This window comes from Brachycentrus maculatus, unplaced genomic scaffold (genome assembly GCF_059751285.1).
Source record: "Brachycentrus maculatus isolate JH-2025_06_01 unplaced genomic scaffold, ASM5975128v1 h1tg000024l, whole genome shotgun sequence".
Taxonomy (NCBI): Eukaryota; Metazoa; Arthropoda; class Insecta; order Trichoptera; family Brachycentridae; genus Brachycentrus; species Brachycentrus maculatus.
In genome coordinates, this window is record NW_028280778.1 from 1,663,535 (window position 1) to 1,691,260 (window position 27,726).

Consider the following 27,726-nt stretch of genomic DNA (forward strand, 5'->3'; position numbering starts at 1 on the left):
TTTAGAATCATTTCATTATGCATTTAATATTTCTCAACTAATTTGTACGCTTATCGTGTAATTTGAGTGGCGAATTATCGTCTGGGAAAGCGATAGAAAAGCAAAAACCGATACTGTCACGCTCGACGGAGTCGGCTGCTTCGCTGGCATTACCGAGCGCAGTGTTCAGCCGAGAGCCGCACAGGCAATACAAATAGTGCACTTTGCTCCGTACTGCATCTGCGCTTGTATACCTGCTCTAGTGCGGCATGTTCCTCGCTCCCTCTTACCTGGTAAGCATCCTTTAATCTACAGTCTCTCTTCCGTAATCCGTTATAGTTAAAATCTTTGAATAGTTGCAAAATAAAATGAGACACTTTCGCGTCACCGGTTGTTGCAAAACATTTCGTTACGTCAGCTGAAAGTTTTATTTATCTTGAATTCGTGCAGTTTACAATTAACGCTGCATTTTTATAACGATAGTAATTATTTACATATTTTCCATGCATTATTCGATTATCTATTCCGATCTAATTTCAACGTTCATTGCTTTATTTTTCAATTACTATAAATGTTATTCCTAAGCGTGACTATATTCTTACTCGCTTTTGGACATTTTTAAATTATTATTTTTGTATATTAATTACAAACTGTTTATGTATGAAATAATTATAAAATTATGTGTAATCGTATCTTCAGTAAGTTGAAATTATTAATAAAATATTTTGTCTTTGGCTAACATATCAGATAATATTCCTCTTCATTTCTGAACAGGAAAATATTGACTGAAAATTTGTTGAATCAAATTATTTATTAAAATCAAATACATTGTACAATCAATTGAAACCTTTTTTCATCCTAACAGATTATCATAATAAATTTGTTTTTTCCAAAACATTTTTCCAAGGAATAAAACAGTTGTATTTTTCAAATTAAAGATTTGTAACTAATAATATTTTCAACTTGACTTAATTTATTTTTATTAAAAACATATTTTACTATTTTTAATTAAAGTTGTACTTAGTAAATACCACTAATAGTGGTATTTACTAAGTAAAACTTAAATTAAAAATGGATAGATTTTACCACAAAGTGACTGCCGAATCAATTAATGAAATCATACCAAAATTTACGAATTATAGAAATGTTTATTTTGAATAAAAAAACATTACTTTATTGAAAATAAAACGCAAATACCAAGACCAATATTGGTCTTGGTATTTGCGATGTATTTTTCATATCTACCTTCCCTAGTCTTACTTTTCTACCTGAAGACTCAAATAATAGAGACTTTTCGGGTTATTCCTTTTTATGACAAGAAAAAAAGATACAGATGTTTTCATCCGAGTTGAACCTAGTAAACACATTCTCAGGTGTTTCTATTGTATATCCATGTAAACCTAAGGGGTGTAACATTACACAATACGTTACAATTTTTACAAAAAGGCCTTATAGAGACCGGCCTTGTTTTACAATCCGTTTCGTACAAAAGTAATGCATGGTGTTAGTAATATGCACTTGTGAACTCTGATAGAAACATATTTAGAATAGGCAGGGCTTTTTTTAAACAAAAAAAGGTAACGGAACTCACTTCATGTCAAGCTTTTTACTTTAAAAAAATATATATATCATTGAAATATTTATTACAATACCATTTTTTATCATTTTGACGGTTTATATAAATATAAATTGTAATTACGTAAGCACAAACATTGTTTCGTGTATATGATTTTGTGTTTTTTTTTAAATTTACCGTAAAAAAAAGGTGTCGGAATGTCGTTCCACCACATTACATGAAGAAAAAAAAACCCAGATTTTAGGGGTCTCAACTTATTGGGATTATTACTTATCATTTTTATACGAAAGAAGATGGAAGTCTGAGCATTCCACAACTTAGAGTTCACCACTCTGCCCATTTTTGAACATCCATATTACATTAATTTTTTAAAGAATTATACATACACTTTTGTAGGATTTTTTTCTCGTGTTGGTTGAAATTTTGATAGATTTCGATTTTATTTAGGGTAAAGAAGAATATTGAAAAGCCTGTGCGAAAAAATAACAAATTAGAAACATTATTTCTATTACGAAACAAATATGTTTAACAATTGAGTTATTATTTTAAAGATTACACTTTCACGTATAACTTTACCATATTGCACAACAATAATACTAAAGTCATGCATATAATAAATGATAATTTCACGAATTAATTGAGATGCAAATATCATCACAGTAATATTTTTATCGTAATTTTAAAAAAAATGTCTTTTATATTTTTTCTTGAGCGGAAATCCCTTCATTTTAACGATAACCTTTACTTGCTGACATGCGAAGGAAAATATTCATCAGGAATTCTAATAATTTCTATTCTAAAGTTTTATTTCAATATTCTATAAGTAGAATACATATTGAAATAAAATTTTCTTTACAATTCTCAAAAGGCAAGAAGATCTTTGATTTCCCACCTACCCTTGAGGTTTGACCTATATAAAAATGAATGCATCAGCCAAAAATGCATTTAGGACAAAAACTCTCCTTTTATTGACCTAGATAAATATTTTATTAAATATTTATTATTATAATTCAGAATATTCATCAATCTTTCTTCTTTATCTTCAAACCCTTATCCACACTTGATGGTGCATAAGGCACTGCATCATATAAACGCAGAGTTGTCTTGATCGTTATCACATGATGAAAATGTGATCAGCCGTCCACTTCGGCCCAGGGTAATATTGAATACATATTACAGCGAAAAAAACACTTATATTTATCTGACCCCCTCTGGGAATCCAAGCTGGAACCTCTAATACGGTAGCATGGCATGCTGACCATTACACTATGAAGGCGTAATTCTTTAGATATTCATAAAACTTGATAAATAACAGATGTATTGTGCTGTCCGCCTCCGTGATGTAATAGTGTGTTTAGCTACCGTGCTGGAGGTCCCGGGTTCGATTCCCAAGGGGGTGAAAATAAATATTAGTGATTTTGCACTGTAATATTTATTTAATATTACCCTGGACTGGTTCCTGAAGCGCAAGAATGATCACCTTGCCTTCATGTAAGTAATGATCAAGATAACACTGCGTCAATTTGATGCAGTGCCCTATGCACCATTGGGTGCGGATAAGGGTTATAAGTAAAGTTAGTACTGTGCCTATGATGCTTATATCATATTTCATAAAAAGACTCTAAAAATAATCAAAACGTTATCAAAATGCATCTTAGATTATTCCCAAACCTAAATGATTTTTTGTTCATTCCGTGATTTTCCGCAAGTGTGCAGACAGCCTTATATTAAATGGGTAGAGTGAATGACCCCGTGACGTCATAATCTTCATTACTTCACCAAAATACGGTATTCACCGCGATTTAATTATAAATTGTTATTAAAATAACCATCAGAATTGCATTATTACTTGGGTGCGGACTTGCAGTAGCAAAAATATTTGGTTGCCTGCCAGCGTCAAATTTACATTTGATTTAAAAAATACAGTATACCCCCTTATAACGCTGAAATAGCTACCGCGTTATCGGAGGGGATATTATGGGGATGTTAATATTTTTTAATTGTATTTAAATTTTCAATGTCCCATTACAGTCATTTCCGCTAGTTAAAATGTAAAAACACAATTCAAAACATTAACCCCTTATAAAATTCTCTAAGATAAAGTAGTACCTGATATATGTCAACGTTGTAGGGGAGTTAACTGTACTCGGTGAAGATCAAATGCCGCCTATACAATACCTGTATTGCTCCTGTTCTCTTATACGGCTGCATGTTGAACATGGTACCTTACAAGGGCCCAGAGCAGCCGTGTACTGAGCTTTGAGAATAGGTGTCTGCGGAGAATTTTAGGCGTGCGGTGGTTTGACTTTGTGAGGAATGAAGAGATAAGGCGTAGGACACAGCAAATCTTGGTCACAACTGTCGTCAAGAAAAGGCGATTCAGTTGGCTTGGCCATGTACTCCGCATGCCTCCTGAGAGCCTTAATCAAGCTTGTCTGTTTTACAAGGCATCAGGTTCGCGCCGCCCGGGACGACCACTGCTGACAATTCGTTGGCAGTTCTCGTCAGAACTTCGGGACGCGGATCTGACTTGTTAGGATGCAAGGGAGCTGGCAGCCGACAGAAAAGCCTGGAGACAGTTTGTGGACTCCATATGCTCCACCTAGGGAGCAGATATGGTTTAATAATAACTGTACAAGTTTAATAAAAATTTAAAATGCAATTTTCAGGCGTCTCCTAGTATGTAAAATGTTTCGAGAAGAATATTAAATACATCTTACATGAAAGTTAACAAAATACATTTTAGTTTCATTCCAACCATAAATGTTAACAACGAAAAAAACAGTTATTTTTCTCAATAGAATTTTTCAAAATAATTTAAGTAATGTGGTTGTCAATCGTGAGTAGAATGGTGAATGTTACACAGTGTATAAAGTGATCAATGTAACCAGCCAATGGCGTCCATCCAATGCAGTGCTCTATGCGTCACTTGTGTACTGATAGGTATCATAAGAAGGAAAAGAAAGTCAATAATTGATGGAGATTTTAGCTGTGCCTTTTCAGCCAAATAGTTTCATAAAGATTCTGCCAATAACTTTTACACGATTTCAATATTTTGCGGTGTTTACCGCAAAGTGAAACAAACCGGTACTTCCGCATTCACTTTACGCTCCTCATATTGTCGATTTATTGCAAAAAATATTTTATAAGCAAAAACTCAATTTTAACCACCAACAACACCTTTACATAAAAGGGAGAAACTTATTTATTACATTAATTTATTGCAATATGTTTGATGTCCAAACCTTTGTTCACAAATTCTGAATTTTTACCCCTTTGAACTCATATATACAATTTTAATTTATTTATATGATATTCTTCTTCGAACCCTTACCCGTACCCAAATGGTGTATAAAGCACTGCATCATATAAACGTAGTGTTATCTTCATCGTTAACGCATGAAGGAAAGGTGATCAGCCCTCCGCTTCAGTCCAGGGTAATATTAAATAAATATTATAGTGAAAAAATCTCTTATATTAATTTGACTCCCCCCCCTGGAAATCGAACCCGGGACCTCCAGAACGGTAGCCGAGCGTGCTGACCATTACACTACGGAGGTGGACAATACGGACGGAGGTGGAGGTAACATAATATTAATATAAAAACATATATATTTCTCGAAACTCGACTAGTCGAACTCCAAAGTTGAGCAAATCCATAATTTGTGATAAAAAATTCGGGCACACTTAGAATATTGAGAATATTAGGAATCGCTATAGTACTCAGGGTTGCATATCGAACCCGTACAAACTTCCCCTCAATTTTCAAATCTCTTCAGGACGATTTGTTGATAAACCTTCATTTATTTTTTTTTTCAAAAAATCTACGAAAATTATATTTCTCTATACATTTGTGAGAAACATGTAATTTAAAAAAAAATAATTATGGTATTACGATAATTGTAATAAATCATTTCTTAAATGATGTAAAATATATCATACAACTGACTTTAAATGTCCATACCGAAAGACTACATCATCATCATCATCAAACCGTTATCCGCACCCCAATGGTGCATAGGGCACTGTATACAAATGCAGTGTTATCTTGATCGTTAACACATGAAGGAAAGGTGATCAGCCATCCGCTTCAGGTATCCATCCCGTCCATCACCAGTCCAGGGTGATATTGAATAAATATTAGAGTGAAAAAATCACTTATATTTATTTGACCCCCCCTGGGAATCGAACCCGGGACCTCCAGAATGATAGTCGAGCGTGCTGACCATTACACTATGGAGGCGGACTACATAAAGACTACATAACCAGCAGATAATGAGGACTTGTGCTCGTAGAATAATAATAAAACAATTTTTCTGTTATTCAATGGAAATGGGAATAAGTACAGTCAATGGTGCCTTTATCTCGTTTCTTCATAGTTTATTCTCACAGTTAGTCTACACCAGACAGAAGTTATGCTAGGTACACAATGTTATTTGCTGTACATTATACGTTTACCGTGCATACAATACCGTTAACTCGAAGACCATAAACGTACATTCACAAAAGACGCGGAAGAATGAATTGTTATTAATAAAGTTTCTTTACCTTTCTCGAATGCCTGATGTTGTGTTTTGTGGCATGTTGCACTGGCATATCTACACGAATAAAAATTATAAAATACCTCGAAAAATTATAATACATATATATTCCGAATTAGTGCATACAGGCGCCGTTGCGTAATCGGGTAGACGCTCTACAGCGAAACTAGCATCGCGAGTTCGATTCCTGCCACTTGAAAAATGAATTAAAAAATATATTGATTTTCAATTGGTATGGGTGTCTGTGGTGTATTTCCGCATTTACTTTCTTTACCCTAAATCTTATATATGTAGACTAGCCTCTAATAATAGGGGCTTTGCGGGTTATTCCTGTGAATAAAATATGTATATTTTCAAAACTATGTAACGCATTTAAATTATTACCCTTGATTTATTTTCTTCACAATAATAAAAACGTTTTCTGAATAATTTTATTGTTTTAGGATTTATTTTAAGGAATAAACCGCAAAGCCTCTAATTCAGAAGATTGTCTGCAGGTAGGATAGTGAAGGTAGGCATGCAAATACATAAAAATATCCAGACCAATTAAAAATAATACAATTCTTAAATTTATTTTGCAACTGGTGGAATCGAACCCGTGACGCCAGTTTTACAGTCGAACATCTAATCAACAAACGAAAAACTTTTTTTAATTCTCCTTTATTACAAAAAAAACATAGTTTAAGAATTTCGTTGCAAAAGAGGATTTACATTTCATATTTTACCAAATATTTACGGTATCAAGCATATTGCAAATGTGTATAATTAAATTGAATTACAAAATGTTGCTAGTTTTAGATCAATTAATAACACCAATAAAAAATAAAATATTAATTTTTGTAACGGTTTCAGATAACTTCCATTATTTATAAAATACCAAATATTTTCGAGTCCAAATTTTTGTTCGATTTGCTCCACTTAGAGTTATAGTCTTAAACATTAGCGATCTTAACAGATTATAAAGTGGTACAATATTTGAAAATAAAAATAATAGACGTACCCATAAAAAAGGTATAAAATCGAAGAGTCTTTGATTTTTAGAACAGTGGAAATTAAATATCAGTAAAAACAATGTTTATTTTTCTCTTTTAAATAATCCAACAAATAATATTAGCGATATAGTAAAAAAATCATAAGAAAGGGTATATAAAATAAAATAACATAAGGTATGTTAGATACACATATCGATGTATTTTTTGTAACGTACGTTAAATAGATACATGAAAAAATATCGTTCATTTGGCCACCTCTCATCGCGATTCCTAAGTGGTACCAATAAAACATCATTTGTGTGTAGAAAATAAAGAAAATAATTATTATAACTCCTTGCGATTCGTTACTCAACTGTTCAGTCAACCAGCATAGAGTTTTTATTTATGGAATTTTTAACTCTAAAAATAAACATTAACATTAAAAATTAAAATTAACTCGGAAACCAAAGGCAGTTAAGAGTATTGCACTCGTAACAAGAGATTTTGTGTTGTATCTATCATAAATCAGTTTATTCCGGTACCACTTATAGCGGTAATGATATGAACTGGAGGTACGTTACCCGCATACTACTATGAAGGTAGAGTACAGTATGAATCTAGACATCCACACCATTACAAATGAATGCATAAATATTACATGTATTACAAGCACAATTGTGCTACTTATAATTTGATTTCGTTCAAAGAATGTATGTACATACACTTTCCGCACAGTAGAATCGACAGAACATGCATGGTGATTGGCTATAAACTGTATCATACCATATTCTTTCTATTGAAGCAAATATCTTTATATTAAATCAAGTTAGAAAAATATTATGATTATTTTTTAAATCCTTATCTGCGCCCGATGACGCATACGATACTACATCGTATCGACGCAGTGTTATCTTGATCGATTATTGCATTAAACAAGGTGATCCATCCTGCGCTTCTTCATCAAGCCCAGGGTAAAATGTGATATAATTTGGACAATGAAAATAGCCCAATATTTATTTGACCCTCTGGGAATCGAACCCGGAACCTCCGAACTTCCAGACTTCCCTGTGTGCTGACGTGCTTAACACTTCACTATGAAGAGGGGCAAATAAAAAATAAAAAATCACAACTAATTCCAACACATCACAATAAAAATAGTTGTCGTGATACAGAATTCAAACCCGGGTCATTTGATTACTGGTCAGGTACTTATTCAATTAGGCTAACAAGACTACTATCGTAATGAAATTAGCCAATATCGAACTTCATGGTCAATAAAACGAAGTTTTTTGGTATTTAAAATTTCACCAGAAAGATTATATTCATTCAAAACATAACTAAATTTCCCATTTGTTAAATTAAATTAACAGTAATACACATTTTTTTTGCTTTTATAAAGTTTTTATTAATCGTGGGAGTCTTTTTAAAGAAGGTATTAAAACCGCCTGTTTTTTAAATATCGTGACATATTCGTAAAATATTCTATATTTATTTCCATTGTCATATCAAAATCGTCCGTTATCTTTCTCGACCGCATTTTAAGTATGCTAAAAACATGCTAAAACATCAGTACGAAAAAGAAAATGGAAAACTAGAGCGATCGATAATGTTTTCCGGAAAACTCGCATACTATCACAACAAGACATGAATGATAAAGCAAGTAAAGTATTCCACCGAGTAAAAAATCCCCTACGAGTTCAGTGCTCTGGGGTCGATGGGAAAATTGTACTACGTAGTATTATGTAAGAGTGAGAAATGCTCGATTTTCACTCGGGGTGAGAAACCCCGTTACGCCTTGTGCTGCAATTCGCGTAGCATGCGCTGGCCATATTTTGATTTGATTGATTTTATTGCGATCGTGTTTTCAAATGGCAACAGCACTTTCGCAGTTTGAAGGGTAAATGAAAAACGTTTATTGGTAACGTCCGCCCCATTATGAGAGATAGTCGGTAGTCACCAGTCACTAGCTGGGCGCAACTGAATCGATCTTACGTAACAGCTGTAATCAGCTCCACTTTCGATTTTTTCGGACAGTCGCACACGTTTGCTGTTCGTGGCACGACGTCGCAAAACTGTTCGCAAAATTTGATCCGATTACTACTGTCGGTGTGTCAGCTTATCTTTACTTTTAAAACACTACACATATACACTATTATTAAATTAAGACTTGCGTGAAGTGATATACACCAAAAAAAAATTTAATCCTCTTCAGTATCCTGATTGGTCTTCTGAACTTATACGTAAATATTACATTATTTTAGTGTTTACTAACAAAAACAAAGCGCATGTACTTTTATAACAATTATAATGTTTTGTGAGTTGACGACAACTTCATGCGCACGTGGCTGTTTTTATATATTGATTGTACACAATCGTATTCCTGGAAATGATGACTAGCAGGTACAAAATAACAATAGATTTGTATTTTTTGCCTGCGCAAAGTATAATTTTTTTAAGCCAAAACACAATTTCAAACTTATTGTTTAAATAACCAAAAGTACATAAATACGTGTATTATATTAAAATGACTAACGTAATACATTGAGAACATTGGATTACTTTTTTTTTAAATGTTGTGTTGTAGATACACGAATGCTTGTATGTTATGTTATCAAAATCTTATCTACTCAATACTCCTTGACATAAAATTTAAGTGTATAGGTGTGTATTTGTATGTATATAAATATATATATATATATATATATATATATATATATATATATATATATATATATATATATGTATATATATATATATATATATATATATATATATATATATATATATATATATATATATATATATATGTATATATATATATATATATATATTTATATATATATATATATATATATATATATTTATATATATATATATATATATATATATATATATATATATATATATATATATATATATATATATATATATATATATATATATATATATATATATATAAATATATATATATATATATATATATATATATATATATACATATATATATATATATATACATATATATATATATATATATATATATATACATGTATATTTATATATATCTCTTCTACATAGGACACTGCATCAAATTGATCCAATGTTAAGCTGATCGTAAATATATGAAGGAAGATCGTAAATAATCAATCTTACGCTTTAGGCACCAGTCCAGGGTATAAAAATAAATATTTAAGTGTAAAAATACTTTCCTTTATACAGTGTTTTACTATAAAGGCTTATCAGATTAATCTTCCCATATAATGTCTTAACTTGTTTTATATTTATAGATACGTCTAACATGCTTCAGTATGATAGTAGTCATGCTATATATTAAATAAGTTGGATTTAATGGTAATGTTATGTGTTTTATGTTAACGTTTGTACAAACTACACATTCAAAAAAATTGACATCTCATCAAAGATGAAGAAGAATATAGAAGTCTGGGCATTTACGCGGCTGACGACCTTCATAGGCTGGTTCACTTTACACACGTGTAACATGCACCAATTCTACCCATTATTGACAACCACAATACTCAAATTCTTGGAAGTTCTATATATACATATATACCAATTTCGAAACGTTGTTCTTGAATCACTAGAACATTACTAGAGACATCTATTAATGAGATGAAAAGATTTGTGAACAAGTATTTGGACATACTTAAAATGTTGTAAAAAAACGTTTTTTTTTTAAATTAGTTGTGTTAAGTAAGGTTAGTTAAATGAATTGATTTCAGATAATTATAGTAAAGTCATAAAAAATGACATCTATATGATTCAGCTATATGATTTATCAGGTAGCTTTACAAATCGCTCACTCCTTTCAAGAACGTCATAAATCAAAAATCGACAATTTTTAGTTGTACATGTTTTTCGGAATGTCCAGAAAATGTACTGTATCCCAGAAAAAGAGGCATATTTTTAACTTAATATTTACCCGCTACAGGGCAGAAAGTGTTGTTTTTGCATTTTGAAGAAAATGTATTGTTTTTTTTTTTTTTTAAATACTAAATATTTTTCAAATGGAGAAAAAACCTTCAGGTTTTACCTCAAAATATCTGTTGTACAGTAAAAAGTTCAGTAAGTGGCTTGATATTTATTTTTAATACATTGTATTATATTTTTAAACTTTAAAAACGTTCTCCTGAAAAATTAAGTTTTTTGAAATATGACGTTCTTGAAAGGAGTGAGCGAAATGTCTTAAATTCCATGGCTTCATAGATGTCTTAGATGTATAGATTCCGTTTAGGGAAGAGTCATTTTAAAATTTTGCTAATAAACACGATATTCTACGAATAATATGTTAATGATTTTATTAACATGCGTGCTTGCATTTTACCAGTATCAATAATTTAACTATTTACGTTCTCACAGATGATAAAACATTCAGCATTCACCTTTGGACTTCAATAAAAAAGAAAATTATATATTTCATTTTTGTAAAAACGGTAAAAATATAAACATTTAAATAATAATGAATACTGACATAAAATACGTATAAACTTTTTATTCTTACGATCATTACACATACATTGTATAATGAAATTATAGTTTTTATCCAACATGTTCGTGATTTAATCCGTAGTTATTCGTACATACGTAGATACGAGTATGTTTCGTCGTTATGAGTGTAATTTTAAATTAGATATTTTAACCGCAAATACAGTAATAAGGCTACCAATGCGTGTCAAATTATATAGGTTTTATTGGGTATAATAAATTACATTATATTTCAGGATTACTAAGAGAAAAGTACTCGTATTTTACCTATCTTGGATGTTTAAAAATGTTTCTCTTCTATATTCCTCGCCATATTTTTAATCGATTTCACTGTCAGTTGCTTTTTGCATGCTGACGATGCTGTGTCTTGTTGATGGTAGAGAGTCCTGCAGGAGCTGGTCTAAAAAAGTGTATGTGTGCAAGAAAAATTATTTGTTGATGCATGTTGACAAAATTTTAAAATATGGTTTTTGAAACAGATTAATGTAGATCTTTATAAAAATTAGTAGTAAATAGTAGTATAAAAAATTATCAAACCTTTAAAACTAAATTTAAAAAATATATAGGACTCACCACTCACCCCTACCTAGACTCCATACTAAGGAATATTTTTATTTTATTTTTAATTTACTTTGTTTATTAAAAAATAATAACTAACTCCCTCTCTAAACACAAGTATCTACATTATTAGAGAAGTAGAAACGTTATATTTAAAAAAAAATGTATATTTACCAAATATTTTGTATTATTTAAATATGTATTTTGTAAAAAAAAATCAATAAAAAAATGGGGAAATTTTGTTACAGGTACATGATTTCGTATGTTTGGGAAGTACGTTTTCTAGGAATGGAAAAATTGATATAGAAAGGAGAGTGAATGCTGGGAACAAAGTAAATGGTGAACTAAAATCAGTTACCGCAAATAATAAATATTTCAGCGAAAGCTTAAATGACAGTGCACAATGGAGTCCTGGATCCAACCCTAATGTGTGAAATTGAAGCATAGAGTTGGGCAAAGAAGGATGAAAGCAGACTGAAAGCAGTCGAAATGCGATCTTTTCGACGAATGTGCGGGTGATGATAAAAGAAAATAATGCTAGAATGAGATAAGCCCTTTCTGCATGAATGTGGAAGAGGCGAAGAAAGTTTGCAAAGTCAGGTTGGTGTGGAAATCTGTTTTATCGGCCTACCTCTGCGGAGAAGCGACGTGATGGTTTGTTTATAGTTACATTTTTACACTGGCATGGAATTTTTTCACGGAAGTGGTGGGCGAGATAATTTCATACATAAGTGTTTTGTGGTTAAACTTCAACTTATGAAATCATTATCAAAATGTAGGAAATTTGTTTCAAATTCTTCGTAATAAGCTCAAACTATAATTTGAAGTAGTGATTGTATTAACAAAAACAATTGTAAATCGCCAAGGTCATAACGTGAATAGGTAAATACTTATTTATCTACACTTAATAATAAAATATGAAGAAAAAAGGTTGTACTTTACTTGGTGAATACCACTATTTCTCAAAATCTATTATGACACATGTTTCGATGCATTCCGTATCGTTTTCAAACACCAAGTAAAACGTAAATTAAAAATGGATATATTTTACCACGAAGTAACTGCCGAATCAATTGATCAAATTATTATAACCGCCTCCGTAGTGTAATGGTCAGCACGCTCGGCTACCGTTCTGGAGGTCCCGGGTTCGATTCCCAGGGGGGGTAAAATAAATTAAAGTGATTTTTTCACTGTAATATTTATTCAATATTACCCTGGACTGGTACCTGAAGCGGAGGGCTGATCACCTTTCCTTCATGTGTAAACGATCAAGATAACACTGCGTTTATATGACGAAGTGCCACATGCACCATTGGGGTGCGGATAAGGGTTTGAATGAATGAATAATAATAAAATATGAAGAAAAAAGGTTGTACTTTTAAGCAAACTTTTATATTATAAATTTTAAGTTTTACTTGGTGAATACCACTATTTCTCAAAATCTATTATGACACATGTTTCGATACATTCCGTATCGTTTTCAAACACCAAGTAAAACGTAAATGAAAAATGGATAAATTTTACCACAAAGTAACTGCCGAATCAATTGATCAAATTCTGTTTTACTGTCTGAAGTATTGTTAACATCAATTTTATTATCATCATCTATATATTTAATTGCTTTTATTTAATATATAAATAATTAACTACTAAACTTTATGCACACCCGGTGGTGCATAGGACACTGCATCAAATTAATACAATGTTATTTTGATTTATTTCAGCGTATGGGGTCCATACAAAAAATAATATGACTGTAACATCAAAACTTGACGAGATAGCTTGCCACCATATATACTTTGAATAAGAACGATTAACTTAGTTCAAATCAGTCATCAAAATTTCAGTTCAAATCATTGTTGGCCATTGTTATTATTCAACCGAATAAACGGAAACTACGATACGCTTCGTCACACATAAATCCTCGTCGAGCTTATTCTATTATTTTATCATTCAAAACCTAGTCACGCGTCTAACGATCACAAAAAAACACAGATATTTTGTCTCCATTGTAGGTTATAGTTATTTATTATGTCCTTATCTTAAATCATTAAAAAAATCTGACCTGAATGATTTGATAGAGGCATTATAAATCTGCTTTTGTGACATTAAAATAATTTTACCGCATATTGACATAATGCGAACAGCAGATGTACAATATGCTCGTCAAATATTAGTTTAAAAACGCTGATTAAACAAAAAGAACGTAACACGAACTATTAAGCTGATCAAATAACCTTATTTCAAATACATATATTTGAAATATATATATTATATTTTTAAAACTGTAAACTGCGCGTTTCTGTGGAATATTTCACATTTGAAGGCTTTATTTCACATTTGTTTGAATTTAATTGGCGCAGAAATCAATGATAACGCAAGTTGACATAATTTGTGGAGGTCGCCAGATTTTATCAGTTTTAAGTAATGTTGTGAGTTTTTCTCTTTCACATCATATTCAGTTCATATTTACATTTCAATAAAAAAATCGTAACATTAATTTTGACATTTCAGAGGTTCAAAAATTGATAAATTAAATTCACATAAACGACAACACGAAAAATGGCCATATTTCATACTGAATTAAAATATAAATAGCAATAAAGAAAATATTTAAGAGAATAGCTATTTTCTAATCCAAGTTTTCTTTTGATAAAAATAAGAATTTACGAGAAAATAATATCAAAAGCATAATATATGAAAAAAAACATTGTCCGCTCTGATTTTGAAAAATTAATATTCAAAACTTCTGAAGATTTATTGAACCTTCTTAATGATACCGTTTTCATCAGAAAACGGTGAACCCGATGGTGCATACGGTACTGCATCATATTGACGAAGTGTTATCTTGATCGTTACTTACATGAAGGCAAGGTGATCACTCCTGCGCTTCAGAGACCAGTCCAGGATAATAAAAAATAAATATTTATTAAATAAATATTATAAATATATAAACCCCCCTGTGAATTGACCTGGTACCTCCAGCACGGTATCTAAACACGCTTACTATTACACCACGGAGATGGATAAAGATTTTTACCCTTGAGGCCCAGTATTCGTTAGGTCACAATTTAATTTTTCTCTAAATCTGAGTAACATTTTACGTAATTAATTATTTTCTTAAAACACCGTTTTTGCATTGAAAAAACAAGTTTTTGTTCGAAATAATGATATGGTTTTGGATAAAAGTTATTGAAAGGTAGTGAATTATAATGGAAAAAATATATAAAAATAATTTTTTCATGTGACCTCTCCGGTGGTCACCCGGCGAATGAATTCTGTGTTTGCGAATATCCCCTTAAGATATTTTGCCGGGAAGAGGTCGATAGTAGGAACTACTACAATGTAATCAAATAGGTAACTGTTACGAAAAACAAGGTAGTAACCCGTAGTAACCCATTTGAATTTTCCGCAGTAGCCCGTCGAGTTTCCCGCCCGCAGTCATGTCGAGCAAGGGCGGTCGCGGCGCGCGCACCCCCGACGAGGCCGAGCTCTCCCGAATCCCCGTCGGGCCTTTCCGCCGCTCCGCCTCGCTGCGCCTGCGCGGGGAGGGCCGCAGTCTCGAGGCGTCCCCCGTGGGCCCCGGCGGGCCCTTCCCGCCCATCACGGAGTCCCGCGAGTCCTCGGAGAGCCCCCACCGCGGCCAGATGACCGCCAGGCAGCGCAGTCTAGTGAGTACAAACGTCACCGATCTATTGTACCATACCATACATTCCTACTTTATTACGTTCACATTGTCAATCGTAATCATCAACGAAAGTAGGTTAACTACGTTCAAAAGACACTATTTTTGCCTGCTACCTACCACTCCTGGTATAAAGTATATTAACATTTTAATATTCTTTATACCAGGGTCTACGTTTTCCTCGTTAATCGTAAAGTCATCAACGAATGTGGGTGAGCAGGGTTCAAAATACAATATATTTGCCTACCGCCTACCACTTCTGGTATAAAGTAAATTAACATTTTAATATACTTTGTACCAGGGTCTGCGTTTTTCTCGTTAATCGTAAAGTCACAAACAAAAGTGGGTTAGCAAGGTTCAAAATACAATATATTTGTCTACCGCCTGCCTCCCCTCCATTCCTCAAGAATCAGGATTGTGATTTGTTGTCGAACTGTATATTCCTACATTTTATCATTAATTGATTCGGCAATCATTTTGTGGTAAAATCTGTATATTTTCCCGTCTACGTTTTCCTCGTTAATCGTAAAGTTATCAACAAAAGTGGGTTAGCAACGTTCAAAATACAATATATTCTCCTGCCACCTACCTCCCATTTATTCCTAAACAAATCAGGATTGTGATATGTTGTCGAACTCTAGGTTCCCTACATTTTAACTTACTTTAAATCCGGGTCTTTAAACTCATTTACAATAGGTAATTATTATACTTATCAACAAAATTTATAAAATTATTGTAATATGTAATAAACACAATAGTAAAAAGAACGGAAAATAAATATCAAATAGACATTTGTCAAAAAATATATATACATGACACAGTTTGAATGAAAAGAATGGATAAGGTATGGAAATTAAATAGAAAATCGAGATAAAAATGAAGTAAAATACCAATTTATTATTCTGTGGATCTTGTGGATTAGTTTTCAGCAAAAATGACACCTTCTCCATTCCGGTCTACCATGCATACAAAAAAATATATTTGCCCTTTCATGAAAATACAAATCGCTAAAATTCCTGAAATTGTGATAAGACGAAATTGAATGTTAAAATATAATATATATCTTCAGGCATTCAAATAGATATTTTTTATCAGAATTTTTTTTAATGATTTCTCAGGTGTTCCAAGGTAATGTAACAATAAACGTACAGCTGTATGTTTTTATCATATCAAAAAAACTGACTCCCGAACACTGAAAAATTTTAATTTTACCGTACATGTTTGGAATTTTTTGTTTGTTAATAAAATAATTTTACTATGTACGAGTATAAGTAAATGTCACGTAAGTGGAAGGTTCAAAGAGGGACATTCCCGAAACATTTCCAAAGGTAATATACGAGATAAGTGTTAACAGATGCCGATTCGGGAATACAAAAAGTTTTTGGAATTCCAAAGTCGACAACCATTTTCTTTTTTTAGATCGCAAGCGTTGTGTCGCAAAACAACCGTCATTCGGAAGACAAAATTATGACACCAATGCTACAACAGGCAAAGCCAGAAGGCATTGTCAAACGGGTAGGTTATAAGGATTTCAAAAACCTTTTATTGGACTATTTTTGGCAAATTTGTACATATTTTACGCGTGACAACAGGGAGAGGTTTTGAACAGAAAAGGAACCACAGATTCTGATTTTATCTTGCAAAACTTGGTACTGGTTTGGAAATTCAGATGTCATAAAAATTACAACAAAAACCAATTAAGTATGGCATTTTATTAACCAAATTCATTTTCATTCATCCATTAGTGTTTGTCAAATTGAATTTTCTCTCACTAGATTAAAAAAAAAAACATCAATTGTACCTACAATAAGACAAACACTTTTATAAAATTGTTTGGTCAATGTAAAAATACATTTTTTTTTATTTCAGATTTCTCATGATATAAAAAAAAACCATAAACCCAAAAAAAACAGAAATAATGCTTTTGTTTGACACATATATTTTCAGATCGTATTGTAATTACGAGTTACAACACGTTTCTGCAGAAATTGAATTGTTTTGTATTTCGTGATGTACCTGACCTCATTAAATGGAATTTGTTTTGGTTTTATTATATTGTAGATTGCGTCTCACATCTCACATTATATCAGAGTAGTGTAATATGTATATACAAACTAATTGGATTTTTTATTAAGGAATATTATTTAATTTTAATAGTTTTCTTAAGTACAATTTGAAAAATATTTTAATTCATTAATTTGGCATTATTTTTGTGGATTGGCATGTTGATTGTTTTGTAATTTTTATTTTTATTTTTATTTTTGTTTAAATTTTCACCTGTACATGAAAACATCTGTTAATTGTCGAAAGTAGTCGTGTATAAATAATAAAATTCATTAAGTGGTTCAATACAAGTGTTTAATTTATTTTTTAAATAATAAAAAAATAGTTTTACATGCAGGGGTCTTAAGTAACATATTTATGATCAAACTGCAATACCTATTATCCTACAGGAACCAATTTTTACAGGAGGAAATAAAAATTGTGTTTATTTACTTGCATATTTTTTCTCATCTCTTATTTAAATAAAAATATTTTACTATTTTTTTATATTTAATAAATTTGTGCATTTCGACTGCTCTGTAATCCATCACCAGGTATTTTATATGCTTTGACGTTACATTTTTGTAATCTGACAAAAAAAAATATAAGACTGATGATCTGTACGGTTTTGTGGGATAATAGTTATTTTAGGTAGTTTTTAAAATGTTTTTATGTGGTTTTGTACTAATCCTAATAAATACAGAGCAAAACTTATTGTCCCTATAGGTAGCTTATAAACTTACCTTTTATTAAAGTTATGATGTATTATTTACTCACCGTTTCGAAACCATCGAAGATATGTTGTCTCTATGTCAAGATTACGAATCCACGATATCTTTATTGTGCAAATGTTCATGCGTCAAGTTTAAAGCCACTTCCATCAAGTAACATACAAATAATAAGGTTTATAAGTGTGGTTCGATTTAAATCAGTAAAAGTACATAGAAGAAAAGAGATCCTTGTTATATTAAACTCCAATCTCCCAAAAATACTTAATTTTAATATGTATAAATTTGTGTTGGCTTGTAGCTCCGTCTTAAAGTTCTATGTTTAAGCTCACATACTGTAATACATGTTTTATAGCAAACAATAATGTTTTTTTAGATTAAAAATTAAGAAGTTTCCGAGTAGGTACTTCGTGTACTTTCTTTGTTCGTCTCTCCACTCAAGACGTTACTTTAAATGTACAAAAATAGAACCGACCTTCTTGAATATGTCTCTTGTTCAAGAATTCCACAACCTTTGTTCTACGACCTATTTTATTACTTTATTTAGATGAAACACACATACATTTACAAGGTGCATATTCATTTTTATCTTTTGGAAAACGTAATGAAAACCTTAAGGTACCTACATATAATTTTTGACGAAATCAGATGCCTAATGAACATAATATTTGTAGACACGCTTTTCGATTGAACGATAGTTTTTTTGTTGTTTTTTATATGTGGTTGGTAATTTTACAAAATCATTTGGTTCGATAGGCTTTGCTCTCAGCTTAATTTCTTATTTGTTAATTTTCTACTAAAAATGCTTCTTTGAAATTCATGAAAATATGTACCATCATTGCTGAGGTATTTAGATTACAGGAATATATATATATATATATATATATATATATATATATATATATATATATATATATATATATATATATATATATATATATATATATATATATATATATATATATATATATATATATATATATATATATATATATATATATATATATATATATATATATATATATATATATATATATATATATATATATATATATATATATATATATATATATATATATATATATATATATATATATATATATATATATATATATATATATATATATATATATATATATATATATATATATATATATATATATATATATATATATATATATATATATATATATATATATATATATATATATATATATATATATATATTTATATATATATATTTATATATATATATATATATATATATATATATATATATTTATAAATATATATATATATATATATATATATATATATATATATATATATATATATATATATATATATATATATATATATATATATATATATATATATATATATACACATATATAGAACGTTGTGTCGTCAAAGCAATCGGTGAAAAACTTGACGACATTTTAGATTTTTGAAAAACTAACATTTTTTTACCCAATAAACTTTGATAAAAATGCAAACATGTTTTCGAATTAAAATGATAAATAGATGGTGTGTAAACTATTTGCATAAAAACCCAGAGTTCTTTTTTTCAGTCGCTGAGTCTGTCACAACCGAATCACAAATACAAATCTGCCAAAACTCCAGTAAAATCCCCCGTGACCACAAAAACATGTCTTTGTTCCCTGCCACCGAATCGCAATACCGCGCCGCCTGTAACACCACCAGGCTCCCCCGAAGACCAGACAGACCATCAGATGGATGACGACATGGACTCGCTCCACAGCTACAGCAGCAGGGCGACCACGGCGTCCTGCGACCATGCCTATGTGGCGCGCAACGGAACAACGTTCAGCGGCAGAAAAATGAAATATGTAGTACATTGTTCGGCACACGCAGGTCAAACTGGAGAAGAATATCTCACTCCCACCCAGAGAGCTCAACGACAAATCAGAAGACTCAAAGCTCTGCTGAATCAAGCCAAACTTGACTTGGAAAAAAAAGACAGCGATATATTTAGACTGACCAAAGAAGTCGTGGAACTGAGGCTTTACAAAGCTTCTCTTATTTCACCCGACGATAAATCCAATTCGAGCGATGCTGTAACTGTCAAAGAACTTGCGGGTGAAGAAATCGCAACTCCAGATTGCGAAAATGTTGCCGATTTAACAGACGACGGTCCATTGAAATCAAATTCCGAGTATAAAAATGACACTGTAGATTTCAAAAATAACCAAATGCCTTCTTGTAGTTATAATTTAAGCGATCTGCATAGCTCTCTCGCTGATTCCGGCCATTTTGAAGATTTGTCTAACTCATCCGTACACTCCAAAGATTCGATGGCGACTAATTTGCAAGACAAAGCTTGTAGCACAGATAACTTGGATAGAGAAGACGAAAGAAGAAAACTGATTCACATATATGAAAAGAAAATAGAAGACATTACGAGGAGACAGATGGATGAAACCCAGGAAATGAAAACTCTCCATAATGATAGAGTAGAAGCGATCTTGCAAAAGTTGGCCGACGTTAACACTCGATATTGTGGGATCATGCCAGATTATGAGCAAGCGAAGGAACGCATCAGAGAATTAGAAAAACGTTTGGAAGAAGTAAGCAAGCAATTGGCGGAACAAGAAGATAAACATCACAAAATGTACCTTCACATGTACACCAAAGGTCAACAAGCTGCTCAGTTCGAACAAGCTAGTCAGGTTAGTCTTTTTTAAATAAAAAATTGATATACGTATTTTTTATATAAATGTCTTCATTATGATTTTTCTTTATACAATATTACATTAAAGGTACTGGAGCTCTCCCACACTCCACAAAGCCGAGTATCAGTTCCTGAATTGTTACAAGAGTTACAAATCACACAGCGTGAATTGGACAATTTAAGGGTAAGTTTCAATATAAATAAATTATTTTCTTAGATACTGATGATTAAAAATAGAATGAAATAATGAAATATTACTTTCTCATTAAAAATCCAAATTTTGCTTTCTTTTTCTTTAACCCATGTAACATATATGGCCATATGCTACGGTCACAGTACACATCTCTTGGGACCCTGCGACCATTCGGCCTTCCCTAAAATGTTATACGGGTTAGCATAATTAAATTTATATTACAAATGGGGTACTTTAAATTATGTATTTTTAAATAATTACAACTAATATTACTTTAAATAGTTAGAGACTGACGCGATGTTACTATCTTATAATACGGATGTTTATTTAAAATTATGTTTCAGAGTGAAAATATTTAGAATATTTTAAATAAGGCATTCTAGTTCTAACATTAAATACAGATAATACAGTTTGCCTTTGGATATCGTTGCTGCTACATATTAGATAGACTTTTGATTATCAAACTTTGAAACTATTGGTGATAAAAGTGTAAAAAAAATAATTAATCTGTTACCTGTATAAGCAATAGCTCATTTAATCGAAATTCAAATTTCGCTTTATTTCGAAGGAAAAAAGATTGGTCTTTCCAACTACTTCGTACAAAACATTCGACGATTCCAAAAAATATTTGTTTGATGTTTGGAAAAATATTCGTCCGAAAATTGTAAAAGAATATGTGATAAAAATATGGTGAAAATATCGTTTTTCCAAATGATTTTAAATTTACGATATCATTAAATGTTTTCGTTATTTCGTCAACAGAAAATACAAATTACTTTGGAAACATTACCGAACAGTTTATCAATGAAATAATTACTGAAAATATGAATTTTGTTTCGACAATTTGCTAATTTGATTTATGTTCTAATCTCCCTTCTGAATTAACGAGTTTTTCTATAAAATACATTGACATTACACGTAATTTACAAATATCTTAATATTCAAGTTTCAGTGTTGGCATAATAATAAATGTAATTAGTATTTAATAAGGGATATCGGTTTGTATGGACAACATAAACATGGAATTCAACGGGTAGTGGGAAGATTAATAAAATAAAATGTAGTCAGTCATAGAAAATATGAATTTTGTTTCGACAATTTACTGATTTGATTTATATTCTAATCTCCCTTCTGAATTAACGAGTTTTTCTATAAAATACATTGACATTACACGTAATTAACAAATATCTTAATATTCAGGTTTCAGTGTTGGCATAATAATAAATGTAATTAGTAGATATTTAATAAGGGATATCGGTTTGTATGGACAACATAAACATGGATTCAACGGGTAGTGGGGAGATTAATAAAATGAAATGTAGTCAGTCATAACCATAACACCCAAGTATTTTACAGGATGTAACCTACTCGCCGGAGCGTACGTCAAAATCACAAATACTTCTAAGTGCAAAGGAGGCTGTTTCTCTTTGGGTTCTAGGCGCTCGAAAGGTGGGATGTTGCTGTGAATTAAACAACAAAAAAGCATTATATTTTCTTAGCTTCTTTTTATCCTAACAAAACTTGTCTTTTTTCATTTATCATCGGTGTATTATACGCACTAACGCATGGTAGCATATTGCACATTGTTTACAAAGCATTTAGATTTTTCACAAAATATTTGTTTTATCTTCAAACACGACTTTAAGAAACAGCCTCTTTTGAAAAAAAATCGTTGGATTCTGAAGGTGAATTATTGTCATATCTACCTACATATTTAAAATATGTGAAGAAAGCAAAACTCAGTTGTTAAGCGCTGCATTAAAAGAAGAAAAGAAATATTGAAAAATCATTACTGCTTACTGTAGAAACTGTACATAAAAATATAACAAGCATGCTCGCTTAAGAGTTTTAGGTATAAGTTACAACTTAACATTTTTACTAAGCAGGAATTTCTATTTAACTGCTGGAAAGAAAAATAAATACTCATAGAACATTTTTGGTCGCAATGTCGGCTGATAATAGTCACAGAGAGCCAAAAACATACTTTGTTATATCAGCTGTAACCGCGACCGGATCTGTTACATGGATATATATTTTACTAGGAAGGGAGAGGTAAGTGAAATTATAATTTATTGGTACTAAGCCATTTTACGGACTTCTATCAAACTAAGATACACGGAATCATAATTTTATTATATAAAATAGGATATTATTTTAAACACCAATAATATATACTTTTTTTAAATGCACATTATCAATAAACACTTTAGTATAATACAATAAATAAAATCGCACCCAAGTAAAATATTTCTGTGAAAATATTAAACACCATCCAATCAAGAATTTTTATGTCTATTATTTTACTGCAATCTTAGAATGTATGTAACTTGGGCATAATAATCCAATAGGAAAACATTTTTTTACTTTATAAAATAACATGGTTAAATTTAAAAACAATTTTTTTTTTGAGAAATATAAGGTTTTACGCTGCCTAGAACTATAGAAGTCCTAATTAACTAAGTACTTAATAGTTATTGGTATTAAGTAGTTGTCATATTTTTATTTTTAAATAATTTAGGGGAATGGTTTTTTATAAAATTTTACAAGACTCATGTGTTTCTTTTTTTTTCATTGGTTTTGGTACAAAAATGATGAAAATTTTTAACCCCTATTTACATAGAGAAATGCATGTGACGTTTAACATCTGTATATAGCATTATTTTTATTTTTCCTTATATATATATAGCTGTGACAGAACCAGACTAATAAATTATATACCGGTCAATACAACTGTAGTTACACAATTTTCTTTTATAAACGGAACACAGTTTAACATATAAGTTATCCATTAAAAGATGTATCATCCCATTAGGGATAATGTAGATTACTACATTATGTAGATTTCACAAATTGTGACAATATACTGATGGTGCATGGCCAGTGATACAGTTAGTTATATTTTGAAAACAATTTCATACTATGTATATCACTGGCCAACATTTGAAATTACATTCCGGTATGTAGCTATGTAGCTTGAAAGGTCAGCAGGAAATAATTTTCTGGTGCGTTATTACCAGCTATCAGCATGAACTGAGAAAATCTAAGAAATTTAGTGCACCCTAGTTTTGACGATGTAACATGTATTATTATATTATAACACGAGGATTTGAAACTGATTGATTTATAAATGATTACAGGCGATGTACAAACGCATTGTTGAAGCGCAAGAAGGATCGAGACGAAGTGTAGACCCGGAAGTGACGCTCCAATTCCTGAAATCAGCTATCTACTACTTTTTGACAGACAGAGAAAACCATCAAGGGCATCTCAATGCTATTGAAAGTATTCTAGGATTCTCCGACAAAGAAAAGGAAAATATCCAAAGAGCGCGGCATTCATAATTAGTTGCAAAACTCAAAGATTATGTAGCATTTACATAGTGGCAATCTTAACCCTTTCCCTTCCCATGTAACATTAATGTTAGCAATGACGGTTTATATGTATACAAAACACATTTTCGGTGCTCTGGGTCCATACCAACCCCCACCGCTACCAGAAACGTTATATGAGTCAATACTTATATTGCTAGAACCACGAATGAAATGAAAACAGAAGTAGATGCATATAAATACATACTATGTACTTTTAAGGCTAGTGAATTTGGCAAAAAATATTTTGTGGATCTCTTATTCGTACTTCTACGCAAATTATTTGATCCATCATATTTATTTTTATTTACATCCCTAATATAATTACATAAAATGTTACAATATAATCTCACAAGGATTGAATCTTTAACTGCAATTTTGTGATGTCACATTACAATTTTGTATATTAGCAATCTATCATAATTTATTACCACATTGAATTAATGCCGTTAATCAATGTGATATTTTGGACAATTTAAAATTTTTGACAATACAATGTCATGTGTTCAGTATCCTTCAAAGCACTTATAACTTCCATTATATTTTATTTTTGTAATTTCTTTGATGTCCTATTATTTTACTATTATTTAGTTTTTCATGAAAAAAATTCTATTTTACTGGTGCTAAAGGTCCCGGGTTCGATTCTCAATTTCATTACTCTGGACTGGCACCTGAAGCGCAAGACTGATCACCTTGCCTTCATATAATAAACCTTCAATATAACACTGTAAAGGTGCAATACAGTGCCCTGTGCACAATTGGATGCAGATGCAGATGCACAATAGTTAAAGGAGAAAATTTAATGAAGGTGAAAGCTCCAGGGACCCTCAAGACAAACTTAGCCAATCATTTATTTGCCCGGAGTAAGCAGTGGGTAGCATTTTTCATGATAATTTCTTTAACCATTGTCCCAGAATGTCTGCAACTTATAAAAAATATAAACAGGCTAGATATAAAAATATACTTAGATAATTTATAAACCATAATTAAGAAATCGTCCATTGTATAAACGTAAGTTTGGTAAAAATAAAAACCGGTCCAGTTTTTAAAAACTTGGGTGCCTTTTTTAAGAGTATAGGTATGGAAATTCGGTTCCTATATATTTTATTTTCATGTTAATAATAATAATCACCAAATAAATTATATTTTGGTTTTCCATAAAGATGTTTAAACTTTGTTACCAAAGATTAAACTTAAAAAGCTATAAGGTAGTTAAGGATTACTCAGTAATTTATTTAGTAAATTTAATAAAAAGATTTTAGTTGTAAAGTTTTTACTTGTTATTGCTTCTACACACAAGAACAACTTGGCAAATGCATGTGACGGACCATCTGGTACTTCCAGAATTACAACCTGGCTACCATTGATGTAACGAGAATTGCCAACCCGGCAACATTACAGAAATGTCGTTTTTCCTTAAGCCACCATGATACAAACAAAAATAACGAAACATGACATAATGACAGTAATTGACTGATTTTGGCTACTATGAATTATGACAAAAAACCGACAATGAACAGATCGCTGCAAAATTCGCGGATGACAGAAAGCATCGTAGACAATACCAAAAGACGGACAAAATGGATTGTGTCATATATGGTACAATGCAGCAGTGAAAAAATTCTACTGACTGCAGAAGCAATCAGGATTAGTAGACTATGGCTTTTGAAATGAAACGTGTCAATTCTAGATTCCGGCACCTTTCTTTCAGTTTTTTTTTTCTATCATTTAAGCTTTTTTCATTTGCACTTGTTTTTATATATCTACTGGGAAATTTATTTATCATACAGTACGGTAAATCGAGTCAGGTGAATGTATTATTGTACATAAATCTCATTACATAAAAAGATGAAAAAAAAAGTAAAGGGAAAGGGTTTGTTTCATCAGCTTTTGAGAATCACCAAAAATATATTTGGTATGCAAAACTAGAAGAGAAATGCAGCACATGACACTGCTAGATGCATGAATATGATACATACCGATTTTTGTTAAATTATTGTGATATTTTACAGAAGTTAAAAAGTATTATGAATTTATTATTTGTATCCATAAATTATTACAATATGTATTTATTTTTGTGGCTCGATAGATATAATGCTAATCGATTGTTATATAGTAAAAAATAAAGAACACAAAATAACTTTAATATGTTTTATTCTTACTATTACTGTATATGTAGTACTTATAAAACTAATCTGGATATAAAAACTAACATGCAGTAGTTAAGAATAAGCTACTTACATAAATTACTCTAATCTCCCTAAAATATTTTTAGGGTTTGGCATTCTATGAGAATGCAAAGCCAAGCCAGACTTATAGCACAAAGAGATATCTTAGCACAAATATCTAAACAGGTTTTCGGAAAAATATGGCAAACACAGTTTAATGGAAACCCAAACACAATTCAGAATCTGCAAACAATAATTTTCTAACTTTTACAAATTAATAAAAAAACAAAATAACGGTCGTCGGCCGGACCGAACAGCGAGCGAGTGTCCATGTCTGGAGTACTCATAAAAAAAAATTGTCTACCTCGGAAGCAGGATCTCTTGGGATGGCCGGTCAAAAGGCGAGATTGACAGCCGCATACACCAAGCAAGACTTGTGTTTAACAGTAAATCAGTGATTTTCCAATCAAATAACATAGATCTGAAACTACGCAAACTTCTTGTCAAAACGTATGTATGGAGTGTGCTAATGTATGGCTGCGAGACATGGTGCCTATCTGAAAGAGATAAAAATAGGCTGAATGCGTTGGAGAAGTGGATCTATAGAAGAATGCTCGGGATATCCTGGAGAGACCACATCTCCAACGACGAGGTACTACGATTGATCAAAGAAAGGGAGCACCTACTCGCGACTATCTCCAAAAGACGCGCCGAATGGATC

General features: G+C 31.2%; 1 protein-coding gene across 1 annotated transcript; it reads left to right on the plus strand.

Moving 5' to 3' along the window:
* The first annotated feature begins 158 nt into the window (after positions 1–158).
* LOC148313074 (protein quick-to-court-like) lies at positions 159–26,977 on the plus strand. Its single transcript, XM_088268979.1, has 7 exons — positions 159–272; positions 15,547–15,799; positions 17,233–17,328; positions 20,156–21,274; positions 21,365–21,460; positions 22,826–22,918; positions 24,607–26,977. The coding sequence occupies exons 2-7, from the start codon at positions 15,572–15,574 to the stop codon at positions 24,808–24,810; spliced, it is 1,836 nt and encodes a 611-aa protein (XP_088125105.1). The 5' UTR covers positions 159–272; positions 15,547–15,571; the 3' UTR covers positions 24,811–26,977.
* Positions 26,978–27,726: the final 749 nt, after the last annotated feature.

Bases quoted from the DNA above. Each gene is read 5' to 3' on its own strand.
- LOC148313074 (XM_088268979.1), top strand. From the start codon at position 15,572: ATGTCGAGCAAGGGCGGTCGCGGCGCGCGCACCCCCGACGAGGCCGAG. The intron at 17,329-20,155 runs GTAGGTTATAAG...TCTTTTTTTCAG, and splicing joins CAGAAGGCATTGTCAAACGG to TCGCTGAGTCTGTCACAACC. The intron at 21,461-22,825 runs GTAAGTTTCAAT...AGTATTTTACAG, and splicing joins GTGAATTGGACAATTTAAGG to GATGTAACCTACTCGCCGGA.